A 23,562-nucleotide genomic window follows, 5' to 3' on the forward strand; every position below is an offset into this window, starting at 1 on the left:
TGCCGTCCATTCTACCGTCCGTGATGGAGTTCCACTGTAGAACAGGAACGGTGAGTACCACTAGTACAGTTGCCCTAGATGCGTTATCACACACACACACACACACACACACTCGCTCACCAAGCGCTATCCGCAAACAAGCTTTTGTGCCAAAGCCTTTCAACGGCAGGAGGATTTTTCCACCCACTGACACTTGAGCATCAAACAATCAAATATAACGAGGCTTGATTTGTGTACTTGCTCGATGGAGTCTTTTCGTTACGGATACTTCTGGTCCAATTTTTAAGCCCAACTCTCTGATACCCCCCCTCCTGTTTTCGACCACTTTCCGGACATACACACCCTTTTTCAGTCCCACTTCTCCTTCTCCTCTATAGCGGGCTGGACTCAAATTTCGACTCCAATGTCCGAGAAAAGAGGATTACAATATTTATAAACCCCCGAAAGTGCAGAGTTCGGATCTGTTTTTTGTAAGCAAAAAAATAAAAATAAATAAGTCTAAATACAGGGTTTGCCCATTTTTAGTACGATAAGTTTTGTCTGTTTATTTGTAAATCGCGAATGGCCGTCGTTGAGTTTGTATAGACTTTAATTTATTTCGTTTTTGTTTCATTTTTTTTGTGTTTTGTTATTCGATAATATTCTCTACCGGAACATGACTGTTCGTTTTTGTTTTGTGTATGTGTGTATGTGTATTAAAAAGTATCCCAGTAACGTACGCATAGTATACACAGCTAAAAGAACATCGAAGCCTAAAAACATCCGATTAAATAGTAATCGGTTGGTGCGGTTTTGTTTTGTTAAATCTTTCGCAAACACGCTTATCTGTCTAATAATATTTCAAAACTGGCACAACTTAGCAAAGAAATTGGTTCGGCTTTTCTTTCTTTTTGTTCCCCCTCCCCAAAACTTTACGCACGCACGAATAATATGCTTGTAATATGTAACAAACAAGTTGTAATAGGTTGTTTGTCGTTTGTAACTGATCGACACTGCAACCAAACGGAACAAATTCCCTCTCTCTTTCTCATTTTCTCTTATTATCTCTTCTCTTTTAATTAGAGCGCTTCCTCTTTGTTTTAATGTCATTTGTTTTGCAATTTATCCTTTTGTTTCTTCACGTTTTGTTTGGTAGCGAGAAGCGAGAGGGAGATAATAAATTTTTGACGACTCAAAACGGAATTAAAAAACACTGTAACAGCTTCGTTTCCTACACGTGAATCTTACTTATTACTACAAAAAAAAAAACACGGGAAAATGGTGGAGTGTGTGTGTTTTTGATTGAGTTTGTGTTCATTGCTGTTACTGTACCGCGATAGTCGCAAATAGTGAGCGTGACAGAGAGGATTAGCATGAGATGAAAATACGGCTAGATGCGGATTTTTTATTTCTTTTTTTGTTTGTTTTTTTTTTTTGCTTCAGTCACCCGCACTGGGACGGTTTGACAGCCAACGATTTTGTGAAAGGAAAGGAAGGAAAAAACACACGAAATTCGGCCCGCTAATTATGGTTCCGGGGCATATACAACGATTAATAGCTTTAAAGAGATTAATAGGTGGAGGCGTGTACATTGTGGGTATGCGATTCTTCTGCGTTCGTTTCGTGCTCGAGATGCGGTTGAGAAGAGAATGTACCATCAGGATCAGAATGCTCTACATACTTAAATAAGCGTTTTTTTTCATCCGTCTACAACTAGTTATAATATCGCCCCCCCACGGGCAAAAACCCATCAAATATAATGCAGGATGTAGCAAAGGTACCCTATACCCACGAATAATTATCCCCGAATTGGACAGCGGAAAACATAAAAGGCTCAAATAATATGTAGGTGAAGAACGAAAGCGCAACCACCGGCAAACAAAGCCGACCGGTTTGTCGGATGATGTCAGCACGGAAGAATTTCCTCATTTTCCGCAAGCAAACACACATGTTGCTGTGATCTTTCTTGCTTTTCCTTTTTTTCGTCTGGTTGTGATTTTTGTCCCCCCAAACAACAAAACAAAAAAAGACCCCCTCCCCAGACGGCACGATGAGCGTCTCACTATGCTGCGCAAAAAAAAGGAAACCAAACGGGAAGCCTAACTTATCACGCTCCGTTGCCGTTACCGTGGGGTTTTGGGATTTCTTCGATATTCTTAGCCTACTTAGCTGTCGCACGCATCTATCGATCGATCGCGAGCGCATGCTGTGTTGCGGTGGATTTTGGTAGTTGGGGAATGGGGTTTGGAGTGTATCTGTCAATGGACATACCTGGCGGAGCGGATTGGAACTACCACCACGCTACTACTACGAAGCGAAATAAACTAAAAAGACACTCCTCCCAACATTCGCCATTTGTTTGGCAACAGCTGTCCGTACCATTGCAGTTATGCGGTGTAGCAATAAACGATTAAAAGAGTTCCTGTTTTCGCGCCCGTAAAATTGGCACCATTTTTTTGTTTTGTTAAAACAAAATAAAAACGTTCGCTTACTGGCAGGAAGTTATATAGTTTAGCACGGTGATCACATCCCCCTCTATCCATCCTATCTATAGTTGATTAATTCTTACATTTTGGTTTTTGATTTGCTTTGACACTGAGTTGAGTTATGGTTGACTTTTGATTCACTTTGTTTGGACACGTTTCAACACCGAATGTGCGTTTTTGCGCGCCAGAGAGTTTTTGGCACCCGGACATTTATGTGTTAGACGGTTTTAGACGGTTGGGAGCGCGGGTAGTGTGTGCTGTGCTGTGAGTTTGACAGCTCGTTGTCTTATCGTTGAATGCCATCGCAGACACACACAACGCACGCACCGTATTTTGCAGGATTGCTGAGATAGTAACATACATGGACGATTACCGTTTCCGACATACTGGACGTTTCGCCATTCGCCTTCCCCCACAAACATCTGCCTTGCTACTGGATGCCGCTCGTGCAATACGTTGAGCGTAACCAACACTAACCCTATCTACCACTAGCTGCTACGATTCGATATATATATATTTATATATGTATATAAAAAAGAGTACCTCCAAAACACCTGGTGTGAACAAAATGTATCTAAAAGCTCTACTGTCCCTCTATTCACCCACATAAAAACATGGTCTGCCACTGATGCTCTGCCGGCATCTGCGATGTAGAACTCGCAGGTCACGTAGTACGTCGTAGTACAAAAGTTGCTTGTTGGAGTTGCGGTACGATTGGAAGAATCGTCGGTGGGGTGTGTTTGTGTTTTTCTGAGTGCGTATTGTGCTGATGTTACAATTCTGGTTGTGTGATGCCACCCGAAACACGACGCCAACAACTTGCCACCAAGTCCGATCTCACCGAGTTTTTAAGAAATGGGGATGTAAAACTAAAACTTCTCCGTAAAAAGGTCCCTCACAGGATGTGGTGATGCATCTTTGAAGTTGCGCCTTTGAAGTTCACCTCTCTGCTGCTCTCTTTCGCCCTGGAGGACATCATTGAAACTCGTGTATGAGTAAAGATGCATCCAAAGTCCTAGACACGGAGATACGCGTTCAGATCGATAGAGGCGGGATCCTCCTGCCGGACACCGCTAGCGACCGTTTCCTCTGCAGCCGGTTCTTCCGTACGCCTGGCACATATCCTGGACACGCGTGCCGGACAGGGCCAAGCACTCGCACGACCCTACATGTACGCCGGCTTCATCTTGTACGCCCGCTTCCAGATCTCGCACAGGCACACCGTGCTGTGGAAGCGGTAGAAGATGGCGAGCGGCATCGACACGTGCGTTATGATCGTCCACGCCCAGAGACCGTAGAAGTGCAGCTGAATCGGATGCGATTCGGCCCGGCTCTTCTCGAGCGTGTTGATGGCCCACATCGCGAGATTGCTCACCAGCAGGAAGGTCACTATCTCCCGGCCCGGTTTCTTCCGGATGTGTTCCTGGGTGGCGGCGGAACGGCGACTCGCATCGAGGATGAACATCGTCTGGCAGGCGGTCTCCACGAGGGACGCTAGCGCTGTTATCAACACCAGCACCGTATCGCGCCGCATCGTAAAGTGACCGCCAATAACCGTGAACGTGCTGTACAGGAACGAACCGGTCTGTCCACCGACCAGCAGAATGTCGTCAAGGCTGAAGCTCCGGAACGCATCGTACTGCATGTGGCGCACCTGAAACATCCCGATCAGTGTGGCCGCGGTCGTCGTACCGTACAGCGTTAGCTCGCATATGTTCACCTCGGTCACGGCGAGACTGACGAACTCGGGCCGCGATATCAGCACGAAGAACAGGATGAGCGAGATGATGGTCAGTACCAGGATGAGGATGCCGATGAACAGGCCCTTGTGCGCACCGGCACAGTCCACCGAGTAGTGGTGGGGCGAACGCTTCAGCGGATGCAAACTCTCCTGCCGCTGCGGTTGCTCGTTCTGCGGCCGGCTAATGCTGCGCCACATCACGTACAGGATGGCGGCACAGATCAGCGAGTACTCGATGGTGCACGGGAAGAGGAACGGCGATGCGTCCTGCACGAGCGTACCGATGATGTTCGACCGACGGCACTCGAAGATGTTGTGCGGGCCCTTTAAACCGCGGGCGACCCGTAGATGTGCTACCGTCTCCACCGGATGGGGCATCATCTTGTTACCTGGAAGAAGGGTCAGAGTGTGACGTTAGCAGCTGCAAAACTTAAACCGGTTTCTGCACTCCTTACCCAACCGGTGTGAAATGCGCAGCGTGCGATTCTCCGGATTGTAAAACGTCAATATTTCGTGCTTCGTTTCCTGTATCAACACCGAGAACCATACGGACAGGTTGGTACCGATCATGTGCATCAGCCCGAACCGGGCCACTATCTTATGCCGGTACACCTTGATTTGCTGGAAAAGAGGGAGAACAAGGCGAAAAATATTACCAAACGCGCGCTCGATCGATCACCCACGCGCGGCGGCGGCTCAAAATAAACCATCAGCTTACCTCGTTGTTTAGAAAAATGAAATACATCTGAATGAAGATGAAGGCCATACGGGTCGCCGGCGTCAGTGCGAGCAGCACGTTGTGGCACTTGGTGTTGCGCTCCAGCTCAAAGTACTGTCCGAATTCCAATCCGGAGTAGATCATGCTACCGATGCCGAATGCTGCGGAAACGAACGGGATGGCAAGGATGTGAGGTCTAAGTGGAGACGTTCGTCAGCGTTGTTGCGGATTGCTTACCGACTGCGCCCATGCGCAAATAGAAGCTACCGAAGTGCTGGAGGCGTGAGGCAGCACCGGCCGACAGCGACATTCGGCGCGCCTGGACCGGAATCTTCGGGCTGGAGCTTATCGTGTCGTCCTCACTGTCCGACTGTTCGCCACTGTCCGTCGAGCAGGTGGTGCTGGTCCGGTGCATCACCTTCTTCGTGCTGGCGATCGTTTGCTCTGTGGAAGAGAGGTGTTTGGAGGTTGCCGATCAGATATTCAGACATGCGGAGCTGTGGACCACTCACTCTTAACCGGCGACACAGGTGGCATCTTGGGTTTGCCCCAGAGTAGCGTCGTGTACATGAACAGCAGAAACACCATGCTGCCGATGTACAGATAGAGATAGAAGCCCTGTAAGGGAGTGAACACAATGCACACAATCACAATGCTGCAAAAGGGAAGACGAGGGTCGTCTAAATCACCCAATGCACTCACCTCGTAGAAGGAAGGTGGAATGTAGGTGGAGATGACTTCCGCCATCGGGAAAGCGATACCCATCACGACGAGCAGCTTACCGTAGAGGGCGGACAGTGTGGTCGCGAGGGCTTCACCACTGCAAACAAAAAGGCATAGGTAGTAAGTGACGGACGGAAAGTGTCTGATGACAGGAGTTTGAGGCTACACTTACGGCTTCACCTCGCGCGGTGGAGGATAGTAGACCGGTTCGGGGAGTCGCGATGGGCGCCGGTTGGTGGTCAGTATCGGATGGAGATGGTGGTGGTGCGAGTGGTACAGCACGGACAGGTGCTGGTGCGTGGTGGTCGTCTGACTAGCGGCCCCACTAGCCGGTGTCGCCAGGGACTGCTGCGACAGGCGGTGGGCGGGCCGGTGCGCGGAGTGTACGGAATCGGCCGTACCGGACAGGGGCAGCGGCACGAGCAGGGGTGCTGGTGCGACCGGTGCCGTACCGATCGCTTTGGCACTCGACGTTGGGGTGTGGAGGGTGCGCGGCTGAAATGCGGCCGAGGACGACGTGGAGGAGGACCCGTGCTGGGTCGGTGTTTTGCTCTGCATGCCCAACGACGAACCGTTGCGTGAACCATCCCCATCGGTTGTGCCGAGCTCCTGCACGGAGGATAGCGAAGGATAGTCCGCCCCGGTGGTTAACACCGCCGGTGGGTGCAAGGGAGGTGGCGGAGCGGGCTCGTAACAGGGTGGAGGATGGGGTGGGCTTACTGGACGACCGATCGGCAGCTGGTGTAGCGATGGTGCCGGTGACGTATGCGTGCTGAACGTTTCCGGTGACACGATCGCATTCTGGGGCACCGACGGCGATGGCATGATAGGCTGCGGCGGCAAACCAGAATCCCTGGAAGTGGAAGAAGTAAGGTTAGAGTAACGCACGGGATGCAAGTTTCAAGATCAGCCCAACGAACCACTTCGACCGAGAAGTACTCCGAAGTTGTACCAGCTGGAGCATGACGTCCAAGAATCGCAGAACTGCACCAAGATACGCGACTATCACCGGACGCTACCAATTGGAGATTGACAGCTCCGATGTCGCTGCAAAGACGCACTTTCGACAGCAACATCCGAAGGATGTTTAATGGTCTGTCACTAATGGAGTCCCATCACGATTTGCATATAGGGCCAGTGTCCTCTCCGTCGTTTGAAAGCGCAAGAAAAGAATTCCAACAGGCTATCCAGCGGACAGGCGCAGGGGGACTTCTTTCTGCCCGGCCGTATGAATTAATTTTTATTCGCCCCAAGTTGTTGCCCCACAGGGGAGGAGCAGAGACTTGTTAATCTTTCTCCCAACCATAACCTTGCGAATGTCTACCAAGCGTACGGCACAATGGTGCGGCCTCGGGATCCAATATCAAATTTATCTCTCCATGGACAACTCCGCTAGTGCTCCAGCTCCAATTCGCGTGCTTAATGGCGCCCAAAATCTAACATCCTGACATTCGCTCCCACTTCTCCCCCATTCCAGCTGGAGTTGGGTATAACAAATCAGTGCTTTCACTAGATCCCACTATCGACACCCTGCGCTGGTACAGGGCAGTGGACATCGTACATCAGCACAAGCACTGTCACCTGCTGCTAGCAGTGGGGCAATTATTCTATAAAAGCGAACAACCGTCCAAAGCGCGGACACCATATGGTCGGACCACCGAAACCGAAACCCCGTGATGTTAGTGGCCCCGTCTCAACCTCTCCCCCTATCCTTCCCCGTGTATCTCTTTCTCGCACACTCGCACACCGAATGCGAACGGGAATCAATCCAGTCCGGATGCGAGCCAATTGTGCGATGCGAGAGTTATGCAATGCGCTCATGCATGTACAAAAGTGCGTCATTAGACGCACTGGTTCTTGGGGTTCTTCGGGCATTCGCTTCAGTGCGAATTGACAAACGAAAAAGAATCAATTAGCGAGAGTAAGCGTCTTTTTTTGTCTTCGATGAGCTCTGTACATCGTCCATTGGTGAAACATATCCGATTCAATTATCTAATGCTCGCCACGATACCCACGGACGGTATCGTCCATTAGTGCAGGGTGGCGTGCCGAGGTGTTAGCGTAAGTGTGTTTGATGTTTGATGCGTGATTAATCCACGAGCTGGCAGGATACGTGCGACAGGAACGTACCTGTTGCTTGCCAGCCGTGTCGGTCAGACGACACGATGGCGTACATGCACAACACACGAACCACCAGCAACCTGGAACCCAATCCCACTAATGGACTCCGTTGCGCGTTCTGTGCCGTTTGTGTCTGTTTTGTTTTTATTCTGTGCAAAAACCTGCGTTCCGTTTCGAGTTTTAAGCCAATTAAAAGTTTTAAAGCCTTCGCCCGAACCCATCCATGCGTGCATATTTGCTTGCATGTCTGGATGTTAGTTTTGCAGTGCAAACCTGGATGCATTCCTGATACTAAGAGATACCTGATAGATAGAGTTTCTGATACTTCCCCACTGAGCTCTTCTGGTGGTTGGTTTGAGAGTTCCTGCTTCTTCTGATTCTTGATAGATAGAGTTCCCCTCCGAGCGCGTCTAGGAGTTGGAAGTCGTCTACTGAAATCTCCCGGTCATTCAAAGTATTCAAGCTCATATAGCAGTTGGCCAAATGAAAACTTGAACCTCCCGGGCATTCAGGGCATTCAAGCTCGTCTAGGAGTTTGAAGTCGTGTATTGAAATGTAGAACCTATCTCCTGGACATTCAAGGCATTCGGAGCGGCTCGTATAGGAGTTGGTCTAATCAAAACTGGAACCGCCCTTACATTCAGGACATTCAAGCTCGTCCAGGACTTGGTTTAATGAAATCTTGAATCTCAAAGACATTCAGGGGATTAAAGCTCGTCTAGGAGTTTGAAGTCGTCTATTGAATTCTAGATCTCCCGAACATTCAGTTAATTCAAACTCATCTAGGAGTTAAGGTCTAATGAAACCAGGATCTCCCGGACATGCAAGGCACTCTGGACATCAAGAACTACTTAATGCTAAGCTCTCAAACTAAAATGCTGTTTAGCTCGAGATGCAATTTCTATAAACTCTTGCCCGCCCACCTCACGGTGCAGCATGCGCATGCGATGATGTGATAGCGCATAGCGTTGGGGATTTAGTCAGTGACATGACTAAATTGTCACTACACATTTAGTGCAATTGAGAGCAATTGTCTTCATATGAATCCGGCTCATATAATCATATGGCTCATCCCATTACCGTGTGGGGCATTTTTTTTTTTTTGATTATTTGTACGCACGGTGCAGAACGTTCCGGGGGCTGAAGCGACGTAATAATGTTTGCACGATTGGCTCGATCGCATCGTTTCCGCACAGCTGCGAGGGGGTTTGATAAGTGCATACAAGTAGCGTACTTACCTTTCGATGTCGATGTCCAGCGCGGGCAACGGTACGAGCAGGCTGGCCGGTGTGTGGAGCGGCGACGGAAAGGAGGAAATCGGTGGCAACTCGTACACCCCGCACTCATCCGGCAGGTTGCTGACGGCATCCGGTCTGGATGTTGGGTCCTCCTTTACCACCGTCTCCTGGCGCATCTCGTCCTCCTCTACCTCCTCCTCCTCCTCCTCCTCTTCCTCGATGAGTGGATCTTCCTCCTCCAGGATGATGCTGGTCTGGTTGGTGGTGTTGGTCGGCTGTAACGTCACCACTTCCGGCAGGCTGGCTGGTGGTAGCGCGCAAGGCGACGGTACACCGCCGGCCCCACCGGACGTCATCGTTACCACGTCCTCGATGTCGGAGTCGATGCCCTGGGCAAAGTCCATGTAGAACGATTCGCGCGAATCGCTCGAACCGCGCCGCAACTTCAGCGACAGATCCGGCGAACTGTCCATCCTGTTGTGTTCCGTGGGTGTGCTGCGGGTGTGTGGCTACTGCTGCAAAATATCCCTACCGAAACCAACCCAACCAACGGTGCACACACACACACACACACACACACGCACACAGATGACTGGCGGGATATGCACGGCCTAGCGTAACATTGGCAGCACGGGAAATGGGGGTATTTTTCTTTCACTCTCACTTTCTACCGCGCCCTAGACCACGCGCTCACTACTCTCTACGTACGCGAACCGAGAACGTTTGGTGAAAAATGAATCAATTATTAAGCAAGCCTGTATGTGTGTTGTGCGGGGGTGGAAGTTGTTTTTTTTCTGTCTATCATCCCGGATCCTTACATCCTAGGCACTTTAGTCCACCGGTTGTGGAGTAGAGAAATTGTGTTCCATCCTCCACCACAGTCTGTCAGGGGCCGGGAAAAGTCTATCTGACGCCATTAAGTGCAATATCCTGCCACCTTCCGGTGTTTGAGTGTAGATTCAGCTGCTATTCAATTTGCTTCCTCTCGAAGCCTTGCAGAAAAAAAGGATTTTGCGAAGTCCAACAATTAAGATGTCTATGGACATCAGGAAAAAAAAATCCCAAACTAATCTCCTGCAGCAGGTTTAGTTTAACTGCGGATTTTTGTACCTTCACGATGCACGAAAATGGAACTCTTTGTGGGTTTTCAAAAGGACAACAAACCCGGCAGTAAATGTTTGCCCCGGCGAAAGGTTGTGTACCGACGCAAAAGGGGTTAGAAGCGGAGGATGTCAATGAAACAAATTCCGCCACATTGAAGATTGAAGATGCGCGGTGAGAGAAAGAATAAGAGAGGGAGAGAGAAAGAGAGCAAGAGTTACCGCCCAAAAGATGATGTCTAAAATTTCCCAGGCTTTTTCCGGGATGCCAAAAATCACAACCAATAAGGACGCTCTTCAACCTTTTTTTTTGTTGTTGAAGATTCCACTTTCGGGACTTTCACTTACACTTTCACTTTCATAGAATTGTTTGTAATATAAAAGGACACTTGTTATAAACGTTATTGTTTGCTGGTGGTGCTGGAGGTACTTGGTGATGATGGGAACCACAAAAACTGGAACACCTTCCTTAAAGGGAGGGGAGAAGCACACCGACACTAGATGTGGAGCATCTTCCCATGTTGAATCTCTCCACAGATACCAAGGCTCTAAGGCTGGACAAAAAGTTTTCCACGAAGGATGTCAATCCCACACCCTCAACAATATACCTGTGGATGCCCTTCTAGAGTCTGTTTCACCTGGTCCGCGAACAACACACCTGCAGGGTTGATTCTTTCGCTTGAGATGTGTTTTGATCGAGGCGTTTTGATTGTGGGCCATGTGAAGAAAACCGCCCGGGTGGTACCGTACCGGGACCGGAACTGGCAGCACTCCAGTCCTGCGACTACTACACCACGATAAGGCACGGACACGCCGTAAGGTTGCGTACCGATGCAACGGTGTTACGGTCCCACATACGGTTCCCAACAAATGACGCACACATACACAAACCCACACACACACACATACGCTCCGCACTGCTTGGTTGAGAGATGCTGCTCCGGCCGTGTTCGTGTCACGCGCGCAAACGGCTACTAAATCGTTACTGAGCGGTACCGTGATGCGTTACCGCACGGACAAAAACCCCTGGGCCAAGTGCATCCAGCGCAACCAACAACAACAACAAAAAACACACACACACACACACCCCGAAACAGCACGCACGGAGCCACACGCGCGCGCGTTCGCACACAGACACTCGGCCGTGTTGGTGTGTGTGTGAGAGAGAGAGAGAGAACAGGAACAGGCTTTAAGCAGCAAAGGAAGGAAGATTATATCAACAGCAACAACAACAACAAAGTGAGAGAGAGAGAGAGAGAGAGAGAGAGAGAGAGAGAGAGAGAGAGAGAGATAAAAATGGCGCCTGTGATATGGTTGAAAATTTTCACCTGACGGGTGGCGCCCTGGAAAATGGGGCGTTGCGTTTTCCTACCCCGTTTTTCCTTGCAGCCCCTTCCCGGCAACAACAAAAGCAAAGGGAAGAAACACAACAAAAGGAAACACCTGAAAAGGCGGTGTGTGCACGGCGATTGCGCGTGTTGTGTCACGGGACGCAGAGCGAAACGTTCGGTGAGAGAAACCTCCGCTTGGAAGCTGTAGGGAAAATGTGTAAAATGTTTGTTTTTACCGATATGGGTTCTCCGGGAAATATGTGTGTGCGTCTGTGTGTGTGAGAGAGAGAGAGAAAGAAAGAGAGCGGGGTTGATAGAATGAGAGGCGAAGGCAATGTTTATGCATGAGCACGCCGAAACGGTCGGGGCCCGCGCGTGTGAAAATGCGACAGTTTTGTTCCATTCAGCCCGATGCGCCCGAGATGCGTACTGTGTGTATCCTTTTCCCGCACCCTCAACACCCCGTCGCACAGCCAACTGGCCCACTGTTGTTTTGCGTTGTTTTGCCGAACGAACCGGGAATGGTTCGGTCCCGATTTTCCCATGCCTCGTGCGTGTATTCCGTACCCCGGTTTTTCCAACGGGATTGGCAGGATGGGACAGGGACAGGGTGAGGGAGGAGAAAATGCGTGACTTGCGCATCACCCCACAGCACGGTGGCCCGAACTAATGCGCCGAAATTCTTGTGCGCCTCTGTCCGTGTCGAATTCTCCCGAAAAACCCGCATCACGCAGCTATGGAAACACCACAATGGACCGTCCGTACCAGTATTCCAGCGATGTATACCGCTTCAGCGTTGGGGGAAGCTAATAACACACATACACATTAACGATCGAATTAACGATCGGCAAAGGGTGCGGAACCATAAATCATAACAATAAAACCTCTGACAGGAGCGCTCACGCAGCGGAATCCGGGAGTTTTGAAGTGGCGAACGAATGCGCCGCGTACGGACCGGTCACGCACATGTGAAAACTGATGTTCCTTGCTGCGATTGTCCGCGTATATGTTACAACCATCCAGCGCGGGTATCATTTTTCGCCCCAAGATCTTCTAGGGCCAACACTCCAGACATGTGTACGGAGGGCATCGTGCCTCTGTCGACATTCCCAGGCACCGGCGGTGTTTTTTCGGATGCCTTTGTGTAAACAGCTTCCAATTCCGCTTTGTTTAGGTCTGGTAAAGATCTAAGACAACGTTAGACGTTTGAAGGAAAAAAAGCGGGAGGCATCTGTCGACGTCGGACGTGACGTTTAAATAACTCTTGGCGGTGGAGAGAAAAAAAAACATTGCGATTCCCGTGTTCGCTGCTGGAGCACGGTTGGCCCATATTTTCCCGCAACCGGCATTGCATAAACATGCGAAGACGTTACGCGGAAGACGCAATAGTGGAGTTAGAAAAGCAAAACAAAAAAGTCCCTGAAGAAGCGTCATTCGCTTGAGAACAAACCACTCCAGACTGTGTCAAAGTGTAACAAAGCACGCAGTTTATTTACCCCCGTCAGCAGTGACGGGATAATGGTATTATCCTTACCATCCGGGAGGGGGGAGGGATGGGAAATTGCGTCGGATGTAAACAATCTCGCACAGGGTAAAGGTCCTCGTATCAGCACACTAGAACCGGTCGTTGGTAGCAATAACGCAATAACTTCCAAAATTTTATCCGCACGACGGTGAAAGGAATATGCGGCGCAATAGCATCCCGAGACGACGTACGAGAACAATGAATCCATCCAGATAAGTCGATGCAGGTTCATATTTTGTATGAACACAACGGATCCGACCCCGTCCCCGTACTGGGTTGAATATTTCATAAAACTGCAGACCTAACAGACCGGAGTGGAGTGATTTGTCTCGTCTGCCGGAGCGAAGGATGCACTTCACAAGCGGTTGTCGAGTCGAGTCACGCATTCTACCCCCTTTTCCCGGACACCGGAGTGCACACGGACGTGAAGAAGATCCGCACTCGAAGTGGCAACTTCACCCCTCAACCCCTTAATTTTCCCAAACCTTAACGGCTTTCCCCTTTTCTCGAGCCAATTATGCAACTATTTGTCTGCAGTCAACCATCGTTTTGCTGCTTTGCAAACTGTTAAACCGTGGCCCGAAGATGGTTGGGCGACATCGTGGAGGTTAAGGATACGGGCTAGAGAGAGGGTGGATAATATATCTTTGCTGCTGGTATCGTTTTTCCAGCGTGTGTGTGCCTTTATCCCCCAGGCTTGTGTGACCTTCTTTTCCCGGTCGTGCTATTCATGCACGCGGCGCAGTAGCATCCTTTAATACCGCTACAGTTTTCCCCGTATGCATTCCATGTTCGAAATTCCCCTAACACCATTCACGGCCGTCATTAGGCACCCTCTTCACTAAACAACAACGCAGCGTGCCGGTGATACAACAGCGTAAAGGCTAAAGGAAGCGACACACTCCAGAAAGGGGACTTTACTTTTGATGAAGCGTTATTGTCTTACTACGCTTCCTGTTCCTTCATTATCTTTGCCCTACACAGGTGCACTGCACAAATGGGTTGCCAGGCGATGCATTTTTGGGGTGTTTGCAGTATGCATCCCCCTCAAGATTACAATCACTGGTGCATCATTGTAATCTGGAGTGAGTTCGGTCTAGCACATTCGGTTACGCTCTATTAACCTTAATCCGTGGAAAGTGATAAGCAAATGCTTCGGATTTGCACCAAAAATTAAAAATACGGTACGAACTAACATAATTGAAATCCACGATGCCTGCTATATTTTGTTAATAAGTATATGTATATATATATATTCGTTTCTTTTACCGCATAAAAGTCTCAGATCATTCTCTTAGTAATTGTATTCCTGTCGCCGGAACACGCAAGGAATTTCGTTATCATTCCGCACCGTATGATTTAGTATATTAATTCAAAAACGTAATAATATAGAACCAAAAACAAAAAAAGGTAAAGAAACTTCGCAATTCAACAACCCGCCGGGCTAATGTACGCCATTTTTGATAATGCTAACATTTTGTTTATACGTCTTTGCTTTTCTAGCTAATCAAACCATCGTGCGCAACAGGCTCAATACTTCTTGGGATCTGCTTCCTTATATTCGCAACAGGACTACACATTTATCTGTCCACTTGCTACCAATTTGTTCACGCGATACGGGCACTATAAATGGAGATAAAGCATAAAGTAAGGAGACGAAATTTATCGTTCGTTCATTTTCCAGCCTTTTCTGCGGTGTGCGTGCAGCAGGTCAGAAAACGCATCGTAATATATATCACATAAACTAAAGGAAATGTAACGTTTAAAACAAAAATAACTCATATCTTCTTCGTATCTTCTCCACCTGCGTGATTCATTTGTATCTTCGTACTTTAGAACGAAACATAATCGAAATAATCAACGATCCGTTAGCGGATGTTCACAACATGTAATTGAAGAAGTTTTTTTTTGTAGTTTAATAAATTTGTAAAATAAAAAAAAAGGAAAATCTAAATAAATCCCATTCGATTTTGTACGAATGAAACAGGAGTGTAGTATTATGTTTCATAGTAAATTTGATTTTGATAGCGTGTTGAACGCTATTCAAAGCTCTTGCCAATCACAATGCCAAATCACAACACACCCGACCGTGCCAAGGGGAGTAATGGGTGGAGTAAAGGGTGGCAAGTGCATAAAATACATTCCCGCTGTGTAAGTGGGAAAAAAATCTAATCAATGTACGCTTCGCATATGCTCATACATTAACGCGTGTGTCCCTACCTATGAATCCTTACGCTAAAAGCGTGTCCTGCTTTCGCTTAACCCGTGTTGCCAGCATGCATGACTGAGTCCTACACCTGCCCTGCCCGTTATCCCTTTTTTTTTTTAATTTTCCACCTTCCAACCCCACCCCTCGAACCCTACCACACACTCTTTCCCCCATTTACAAACCGCCTGCTGGTGGTTGTTTCGGGGCGCCCGACGAGTTGATGCAGCTCTGCCACAGCAACCCACCGCATGCCATGCTCACGATCACGTAGATCACGAACAGCAGTATGGCAGTAACGAGAAAGTACATGCGCACGTTGCGCCAGAACATGGTGCGGGCCAGGTTGCGCGATGTTTGACGGAATGTCACTGACTGTAAGCAAAAACAAAAACACAAGCGATCGTGTTAGTGAAATCTCGAGAAAAACAGAATACACGACGAGAAAGGGAATCAAACGTACGTTGTTGCGGAGGTTTTCCGTTTGGTTAACGAGCAGCTCCAACCGTTCGCCCCGGTTGGTGATGTTTTCGATATTCTTCACCATTATGTCCTTTAGCTCGCCAATTTCCCCATTGAAGCGGCTAATTTCATCCTGCTCCAGACATTCGTTCATGGCGTGCATTCGTGCGGCTAGCGTACGGGCGAACTCGGTGTTCATTGCGTACGTGATGGCGGTGGCCACCGACAGCCCGTACATGCATATGAACCGCTCGTTGATATCCTGCAGGTACAGGAACGCACGCGAACGGTCGAATTTCTGTTCAAAGAGAGTAGAGAGTATAGCGCATTATTACCAATAAAGTTCCACCGTTGATGGGCATAACATCTCCCCAAGATGAATTCATTCATTCAATAAACTTACATCGTCCGTAATGCAGAGATAGATGATACGGTTGTCGCAGATGTAATGGATCAGATAGTTGCCGTGCAAGTAGGTGAGCTTGTGATCGATCAGCTGTATCTTCGGGATGATCTGTTCCGTCACCTCGGTAAAGTTACCGAGACAGTCCGCGAACTTGGCCAGCACGGTCTGGCCGCGTGCAATCATGCTGAACAGGATGGGCATTTTGTTGCTGTTCTGCTGTAACCGTCAACTTCCACACTGAAAGCAAAGGAGAAGCTCATTAATATTGCGATAACCAACTCGGGTGATGATGAGTCAACAGTCGACGCAACGCGCTATATCTATACACCCCAACATCGGTAACGTGTAATGGACGAACGGTACAGCAAACAAATTCTATGTCTCACCGGGACAAGTTAAGGTTGAGAAAATCTTATCGAGCGTTTAGACATGAAGCTCCGCTGGTCCAAGATACAAGAGATCGAGATCATTAATCTAATTAACCTCACCGGACGGTGTTGGTGTACCCGAAAGCGGGGATTTTCGTTGCTATCTCGATGAAACCTCAAGCCACCAGACGACGATCAAAGCCCTAGCAGTGCACTGTTGACTGTTGACAGACAGGCTACTAGCAACTCTATGTGGGACACTCGACCGGATCAAGTTACTCGCGGTCTAAATCGTCTAATGTGAGGCTACACTTTTCGCCCTGACTGCCCTAGCTGAAGGATGAATAATGAACGTCTCGGAAGGCTAGAGTTCTTGCCACAAAAACATGTGCAAAGGGCTGCAACACTGCGATTCCCCACGATGACTAACACCGATACGGAACGTCGTATGATTTGGCAAATATATCAGCACCTGTTTGGCGACACGTTCGAAGATGGTTGGGCGTGTTCTGCGAAATTATGGGGGGTAAAAGAATACAAATTAGCTCTGTCACTGTACCCCAATGTTCTTACCGTGTCGGTCTGCCTTTGTAAATCACCCGCGTATGCGTTGTGTGATGACGGTGATGATGTGTATGTGTGCGGGCAGAGAGTATTGAGTATTGCAGTTTTGTGCCCTTTTCACGCTAACCTTACCCAGAACACACAGACTCGATTTCGTGGAAACGCTTATCTTTAACACAGTTCTTTTCTTTGGTATTACCACATAACACAAAAAAAAACGCACACGCGCGCGCACAAACCAAAAGTGCAACTACAAACGCACAACCCAAAACAGTTGAAATGGACTTTTACAGCTGATACGGCAGATTAGGTGGGAAAACTGCAACACAATCGCTTGCTTCGATTGTGAAGAAGAGAGCGAAAACACGCAACAATCGTTCTTGGCATTCGCCTACTCGTTGTCGCATCAAAACAAAGGAAATTTTTCGCAATCCATCCGAGCGGAACCGAGCTGGTTGACTTGTTTTTGTGCCGTTTTGTTGTTATTGAAGGGGTTTCCGTAATCTTCTTCGCTCTTTTTTTATTTTCTTTTCTTTTGTAAAAAGGGCTTCCGTATTCGAGACAAATTACTACGACGTGTTTTGGAATATGTCTTCCAAATTGTTTTACATTTCTAGGAAACTCACGCCACACGAACCATCAGAACTGACACGACGAGTAAACGACACACTCTGGCAACAAATACGGCGTAAAAGGGAGATGCGCTGCCCTACGCTGAAGAAGATCCAAGTACAGCTCTTGTTTTGGAATGCGTATCGCTGGTCAGCTGCGAATTTTGACAAGCCCTTTGACAGCTGCTGTCGGTAGTGGTAATTCTGACGAATTGTGCTTATGTGCAGTCACAGTGTGCGCGTTTGAAGGCAATTTATGAACACATCTGGTGTGAAATTTGTAATATCATCGTAGCATAACATTGAAGCTAAATTAAGGTAATTGAAACGAATAGAAAAGTTAAATTTAAATTTAAAAACACGTTTGATACAATGTGTACAAATGTGAATTTACTCGCCCTTCGCTTGACAGTTGCAATGCGGCGCGAGCAAAAAGTGCGTATGCACAAGCAAGATGGAGAGAGTGTGAGTGAAAGAAACATCAAACCAAACCGTTCGATGGGAAGTAAACAAACAGGAAAGAAGAAAAAAACATGACCGGGTAATGAACTGGCTGAAATAGTGATAATTTCACTCTAAAACAGGTTTTATTAATAAGGATTTCGTTTATATTTTAGCTGCATTCGGAAGCATAAGTTGTTAATCAGCATGTGAGCGGATATCCGTGGTACAATCCTGTTGGAGCTCTGCTTTCCAGAATTTGTGCTGCTCATTAGCATCACCGTACCAGAACAACCACGGTTTAATTAGCGTGTTTATTAGCGACTAGGAACTAGTAGGTAGCGTGGCAAAAGGGAAAAGTCTTATCAATCCCATATTTACAAGGCGCACATTGCTCGCTGGTAGAGTTGGAGACGAGAGTGGCCGTCTTATCGTTGGGTGCCGATGTTGACAGTCACTGATTGGGTTCTTTGCTAGCGTTTCACTCCGCTCCACTCCACTTCAAGCACCTCATCGCTAATTGTTATGCTCAAAGTTTGGCCAAACGCGGCTAGTTAAGCTGTGTGCGCTGCGTGCATTTGGAACATCTTTTGCTGTCTGTCTTGTTGAGGGGGACCGTTCCCTGCGATAGAGAAGTATTAATGATTGATTTCTGCTCGATACCACTCACTTTTAGACATCATCGCGTAGCAGACGGGCTTTCGGAGGAGATGCTATCCAGTAAGTTTCTCGGTAGAAAGAAGGTTCAATTCATAACTGCATCATTCAACCATGCCGACCAATACTCTGATCGTTCAAAATTCATCCCTCATTTTCCCAAAACTGCTCACGTTCACTAAAAAGGAGTTTCCATTCTGCACCTAGAGCTGCTGAACAACGGATCGGATGGTGCCGGTGGTAAACCGACAATCGGTCAGCTATTGGCCGTTGCGGCCGGTGTCGGTGTTGCTTCAGCTATCGGGTACGGTGTGTATCGGTTGCTGAAATACCGGGCCGAACAACAACCACCAGCAGAATGGCGCCGTGTCGGCGAAGTGTCCGATCTGTGGATTTACCCTATCAAATCGTGCGGTGCGGTACGGGTGCGCCAGTTCCAGTGTTCGCCGATCGGCCCGCAGCTGGGACTGTTGCGTGACCGTATCTTTATGGTGGTGAAAAGCGAGGATGGAAAGTTCATAACCGGACGGGCCCATCCGACACTTGTGCTGGTACAGCCCACCTTTGACGATCAGTACGAACGGATGACCCTGTCCGCACCGGGCATGATGGATATCGCCGTCAATGTGAAGCAGCTGCTCGAAAGCGCCCCAGGAAATTATTCCGTATGGGATCAACCGGTGACAGCGGTTGACTGTGGCGAAGAGGTTGCCCGCTGGCTGTCACGCTTTATACTGAGCGAAGATTTTGGTCTCCGGCTCGTGTACTACCCATTAGAACGGCCGACCCGCCCAGTGCGGGAGAAGAATCGCATTCATGCGCTGCTCACGGCACGTGATTCGGGTGCGCTACACGACGCAACCAGCTACATGCTCGTGTCGGAAGCATCCGTTGCAGATGTAAACACGCGACTCGAGCGTCCGGTACCGGCGCTACAGTTCCGGGCCAACATACTCGTCAAGGGACCGAGTGCCTTCGAGGAGGACGACTGGAAGTGGATCCGAATCGGTGAAACGGTCTACCGGAACGTGAAACCGTGCACAAGGTAAGTGAAAAATCATCCCCTCCTGATCACCTGACGCTCCTGGGAAGCAGAAACCCAATCTTACGCTTATCTCTCATCCATCTTTCAATTGTCTTTCATGCCTTCTTCTGGCGGCGGGTACTATCATGCAAACCGGTAAATGAGCATCGTGTCCAACACACGGCTAATGTACTCGCTTCTCTTGCTTTTTATCTCGTTATCATTTCGTCCTCACCGTCTGATGCGAAGAACGACATCTTTGAGTTGAGATAGCTTATCTTTCGATGCAATTCTTTACCCCAACCTGTTAAGCGCGATAAGAATTAACGTGTGGAGTTGTAATCGGTTTACTTTCTTCTGTTTCAATCCCAAACCCAGGTGCCTGTTTACGAACGTTGATCCCGAAACGGGTATCAGCAATCCGGCCCAGGAACCGCTGAGCACGCTCCGGAAGTACAGGTTGAAACCCGGCCTGGGTAACTCACCGGTCGTCGGAATGCAGATGGGCATCCGGACGCTCGGTGCAATCGGACTCGGTGAAACCGTATACGTCGGATGAAGCATTTCGGAACACCACCCCACACACGCCATGGCGTTTTTGTGCTCTACTGCTTTTATTGTTAATTTAAATGCACTATGCGGCTATTCAACCTAATCCGGAGTGTGAGTGTGTCCAGGTTCTCTTCCCCGAAAGAAAAGAAAACCACCGACCTGGAATGTTGTGGTTTTGGGAAAGAAAACACCAAGGAGGGCGGCCCGTTAGGCGAAATATACCGGATCGCCCAGCTTGATTTCACCGGCACGGCGCAACCCGAGATGGATGCCGAATGCGGGCGATTCACCACACGATGGCAGCTGGCGGTATCTGTAAAGAAAAACCGAAGGAAGTTTATCAGTAGCGGTGCAGCACATAATTGCATGCTCCGCCGCTTTTGCTTACTGCTTGAGCGTACGCAACGGTTCCTTATCGGGATGGAACACACCGGAGGTTGGATCGATCGTGGTGAAGACACAGCGCAGACACGGTTTCTCCATCCGGAACACAACCTCCCCGATGCGCACCCACCGCCAACGATCCTCCGCGTACGGTTCCGGTCCACGCACGGTAAAGTTTGGCCGGAACTGAAGCACCGTCACCTTGTTCTCCAACCGGCGGTTTAGATCCGCAACGCTCGACTCATTGAACAGCATATAGCTCGTTTCGTCCTGCAGCGAACCCGTATCACCGCCATTCCTCTGGCGGCTGGTGTACGTAAGCGGATAGTACCGCAACCGGTAGCCATCCTCCTTATCGAGCAGGTAGCGCGAAAACCAGCGCGCCACCTCATTGCCACAATCAACCGTTGGCACCTGTTCGCCCCACACGGTGCTCCGGATCGTTTCGCCGCCCTCGGACGGTCCCGCCGCTAAGGTACGCACGTCCACCCGCAGCTCAGGCATACCGGGTGCGGTCAGGAACATGGTCTCATACCGCTCATCAAACCGTGGCTGAACCAGAACCAGCTTCGGCTTCATCCGCGCGGTCACGAACTTCCCGTCCGCGTTCGTGACCATGAAGATGCGGTCACGCAGAAAGTTGCGCTGCGGTCCAAGGTCCGCACAGTCGATCTGCTGCATCACGACAGGCGCACACGACTTGATCGGATAGACGTACAGCTCAGCGAGTTCGCCCGCCTTCCGCCACTGCTTGGGCGGGGTGTTATCGATGCGCTTTTTCACCAGATAGCCGCCGGCGGATAGCATCGCAATGCTACCGACACCGGCCGCCACCAGGAGCACCTTCTGCGACACCGGCAACTCACCGAACTCGGCCACTAGCTCTATCATTGGGGGTGGGAACAAACATTCACGGATGCTGGATTAATTGCGTCGTTCCTCAGAGGTGCTTGATATTCCAGTATGCAGACGATGCGTGCGATAGAGATACTTACTGGACAACATTTGTGATATGTATGGGCGAATGTCCTTAGAAGGCAACCCGATCAGCACACTGAAAAGCACTCCACCTGTTACGGTGCCCGCGGTACGTATGGCACTAAACTACCGGGACAAGTACTCTACTCGCACCGATAAACGGCCCACGTTCGCAAACGCAACAGCTGATAATCAGCAAAACGGGGTTCCGAATGCGTCGCCCGTGCTGTTTGTACTGATTTATTCATTTTATTATTTGTACCGTGTGAGTGTATGTCGGGTGCGTACGCACACTCTCGCGCACACCGTGACGATGTTGGTGGATGCGCCAAACCCCGGCACGGACGAATCTATCTTATCGAAAGTGCGATTTGCAACCGGGAATCTCTTGGGGTCGTCGTTTCAATTGAGGTTAAATTCGCTGTCTGCGACGCTGCGACGGTATCAACTGAAAACCTCCAAAACAGTTGGGGAGGGGTTTAACCTTCTAAAAACAAGGCCAGCAACAAACACACACAACGTTTAAATAATTCCATTTTTTTTATTTAATTTGTTCACTTTCTTCTTTTTCCGCCTTTCCATAGAAACTAAGAATTGGTCCGCCATTACAACATTATACGTAAATAATAAAGTATTGATAGTTATGCTTTTTTCCGATTAAAGTTTTTTGTTTCCTTTTCCGTTTTTTAATGCGTTTTTTTTAATAAACAAAACATAATCACTTCATTTTCTAAGTAGTAAATAGATAGTGTAATAGCCGTACAGCGCGTAACTTAGACGAGAGAAACAAAAATCAACAGCGGGTGATTGGGGACGAGTGGTTAGAAGTAGTGGATGTTCGAACATTTTGGGAAACGTTTTACTAGCGAAATCATACCCGAATTGTTGGAAGGGCTTTGTAAAGGTGAGTTGCGTTATTGAGCAGTTCGTAAAGAAGAGAGAGAAACATAATACACGATTCCAAGGAAAACCTAAACAATCTCAGTTGAATAATAGTGTCACCTCAATCCAAAAAATAATAATAATAAAATAAAAATCATTACATTATTCCTTTGCCTACTGTGTTTGCATAAAAACAGATGCCTAGTATGATACAGTTCGATCTCCAAGTTACTTGTTTTGCTGCTTAAATGTGATGATGGTGGATGTGTAGAATAGATGCTAAAAGGATACAGAACGGTAGTTGACAGAAAAGCAAAAGTAGTGTGCAGGAAAAGAAAATAGAAGTACAAGTATAAAGAAAAGTACATGGTATATCAGACGGTGGTGGAAAATTAGTGAAGATGCTCTGTATTACCCCGAGAAGAGTGAATAAATTACTAGCGAGGGAAGAGTTTTGCCAGAAATAGAACAATCAAGAAGGAGAGAGAAAGAGAGAAAGAGAAATGAAACATGCCATCTAAATGAAGCAATAATAGCAAAAGCAAAGAGAAAGTAGCAAATGAAAGAGAAGAGATGCAGAGACAATTGATAGAACTAGTAGATTGATAGAACAAAGAAGTAGTATGTTTGAGAAAGAGAGGGTAGAGTAGAGAGACGGAAGCGATAGACGAAAAGATGAAATTTGACGAATATTTACAATAGACACGCGGGTGCGCGCAAACAAACAAACATTTGACGCACTCCGTGTGGGCTTGATGGTATGAATTGAAAATACTAGGAAGTTATCCAGTGCTTGTTTTGTTTCTTGTTTTGCTCCTTGCCGGAAGATTAATCCTATCAACCGCTACTACCTAGCACATCTACTCCCCTCATTTTTTTTTCACGTGTGGTGTGTCCACTACTAAACGTTATAAAGCATGCTGCTGTAGTTAAGGTTTAAGGGGGTTTAAGTATACCATCAAACCTTACTATAACCGGTCCCATATTCCATCTGATCTTCGATCGTTCATAACCCATCGGTTGGTAGTTGGTAGTATTGTGCCGTCCACATGCATTTGTTTACTT

The 23,562-nt window shown here is 48.3% G+C and overlaps 4 protein-coding genes across 11 annotated transcripts; 1 reads left to right on the plus strand and 3 right to left on the minus strand.

Annotated features, from left to right (window-relative positions):
• Positions 1–542: 542 nt before the first annotated feature.
• On the minus strand, positions 543–9,479 carry LOC128306542 (proton channel OtopLc). The gene is made up of 8 exons (XM_053044079.1): positions 9,007–9,479; positions 5,820–6,500; positions 5,627–5,744; positions 5,437–5,542; positions 5,162–5,368; positions 4,925–5,085; positions 4,662–4,827; positions 543–4,595 (listed from the first exon to the last, which is right to left on the minus strand). The coding sequence occupies exons 1-8, from the start codon at positions 9,477–9,479 to the stop codon at positions 3,631–3,633; spliced, it is 2,877 nt and encodes a 958-aa protein (XP_052900039.1). The 3' UTR covers positions 543–3,630.
• Positions 9,480–14,159: 4,680 nt separating this feature from the next.
• Positions 14,160–17,714, minus strand: LOC128306716 (vesicle-associated membrane protein 7). 4 transcript variants are annotated; one of them, XM_053044303.1, is made up of 4 exons: positions 16,978–17,714; positions 16,034–16,273; positions 15,632–15,928; positions 14,160–15,543 (listed from the first exon to the last, which is right to left on the minus strand). In XM_053044303.1, exons 2-4 carry the CDS (start codon positions 16,235–16,237, stop codon positions 15,346–15,348), a joined length of 699 nt encoding a protein of 232 aa, XP_052900263.1. In that variant the 5' UTR covers positions 16,238–16,273; positions 16,978–17,714; the 3' UTR covers positions 14,160–15,345. The 4 variants fall into 4 exon arrangements, with proteins under 4 accessions (XP_052900263.1, XP_052900266.1, XP_052900264.1 ...); XM_053044306.1 differs by having other exon boundaries at positions 17,606–17,693; XM_053044304.1 differs by having other exon boundaries at positions 17,595–17,632.
• A 295-nt stretch (positions 17,715–18,009) lies between these two features.
• Positions 18,010–20,529, plus strand: LOC128306980 (mitochondrial amidoxime reducing component 2-like). 5 transcript variants are annotated; one of them, XM_053044669.1, is made up of 5 exons: positions 18,010–18,120; positions 18,197–18,358; positions 18,697–18,740; positions 18,885–19,722; positions 20,080–20,529. In XM_053044669.1, exons 3-5 carry the CDS (start codon positions 18,731–18,733, stop codon positions 20,258–20,260), a joined length of 1,029 nt encoding a protein of 342 aa, XP_052900629.1. In that variant the 5' UTR covers positions 18,010–18,120; positions 18,197–18,358; positions 18,697–18,730; the 3' UTR covers positions 20,261–20,529. The 5 variants fall into 5 exon arrangements, with proteins under 5 accessions (XP_052900629.1, XP_052900628.1, XP_052900626.1 ...); XM_053044668.1 differs by having other exon boundaries at positions 18,197–18,354; XM_053044670.1 differs by lacking the exons at positions 18,010–18,120; positions 18,197–18,358 and adding an exon at positions 18,600–18,615.
• LOC128306981 (mitochondrial amidoxime reducing component 2-like) lies at positions 20,279–21,836 on the minus strand. The gene is made up of 3 exons (XM_053044671.1): positions 21,633–21,836; positions 20,642–21,521; positions 20,279–20,566 (listed from the first exon to the last, which is right to left on the minus strand). Exons 1-3 carry the CDS (start codon positions 21,640–21,642, stop codon positions 20,461–20,463), a joined length of 996 nt encoding a protein of 331 aa, XP_052900631.1. The 5' UTR covers positions 21,643–21,836; the 3' UTR covers positions 20,279–20,460.
• Positions 21,837–23,562: the final 1,726 nt, after the last annotated feature.

This window comes from Anopheles moucheti, chromosome X (genome assembly GCF_943734755.1).
Source record: "Anopheles moucheti chromosome X, idAnoMoucSN_F20_07, whole genome shotgun sequence".
NCBI lineage: Eukaryota > Metazoa > Arthropoda > Insecta > Diptera > Culicidae > Anopheles > Anopheles moucheti.

Bases quoted from the DNA above. Each gene is read 5' to 3' on its own strand.
- LOC128306542 (XM_053044079.1), bottom strand. From the start codon at position 9,479: ATGGACAGTTCGCCGGATCTGTCGCTGAAGTTGCGGCGCGGTTCGAGC. The intron at 5,745-5,819 runs GTAAGTGTAGCC...TTTTGTTTGCAG, and splicing joins CCACCGCGCGAGGTGAAGCC to TGGTGAAGCCCTCGCGACCA. The intron at 5,543-5,626 runs GTGAGTGCATTG...ACTCCCTTACAG, and splicing joins TTCCACCTTCCTTCTACGAG to GGCTTCTATCTCTATCTGTA.
- LOC128306716 (XM_053044303.1), bottom strand. From the start codon at position 16,237: ATGCCCATCCTGTTCAGCATGATTGCACGCGGCCAGACCGTGCTGGCC. The intron at 15,929-16,033 runs GTAAGTTTATTG...CTCTTTGAACAG, and splicing joins ATCTCTGCATTACGGACGAT to AAATTCGACCGTTCGCGTGC. The intron at 15,544-15,631 runs GTACGTTTGATT...TTTTGCTTACAG, and splicing joins CGGAAAACCTCCGCAACAAC to TCAGTGACATTCCGTCAAAC.
- LOC128306980 (XM_053044666.1), top strand. From the start codon at position 18,662: ATGATTGATTTCTGCTCGATACCACTCACTTTTAGACATCATCGCGTA. The intron at 18,741-18,884 runs GTAAGTTTCTCG...TTCTGCACCTAG, and splicing joins TTCGGAGGAGATGCTATCCA to AGCTGCTGAACAACGGATCG. The intron at 19,723-20,079 runs GTAAGTGAAAAA...TCCCAAACCCAG, and splicing joins AACGTGAAACCGTGCACAAG to GTGCCTGTTTACGAACGTTG.
- LOC128306981 (XM_053044671.1), bottom strand. The intron at 20,567-20,641 runs GTAAGCAAAAGC...TTTTCTTTACAG, and splicing joins CCGTTGCGTACGCTCAAGCA to ATACCGCCAGCTGCCATCGT.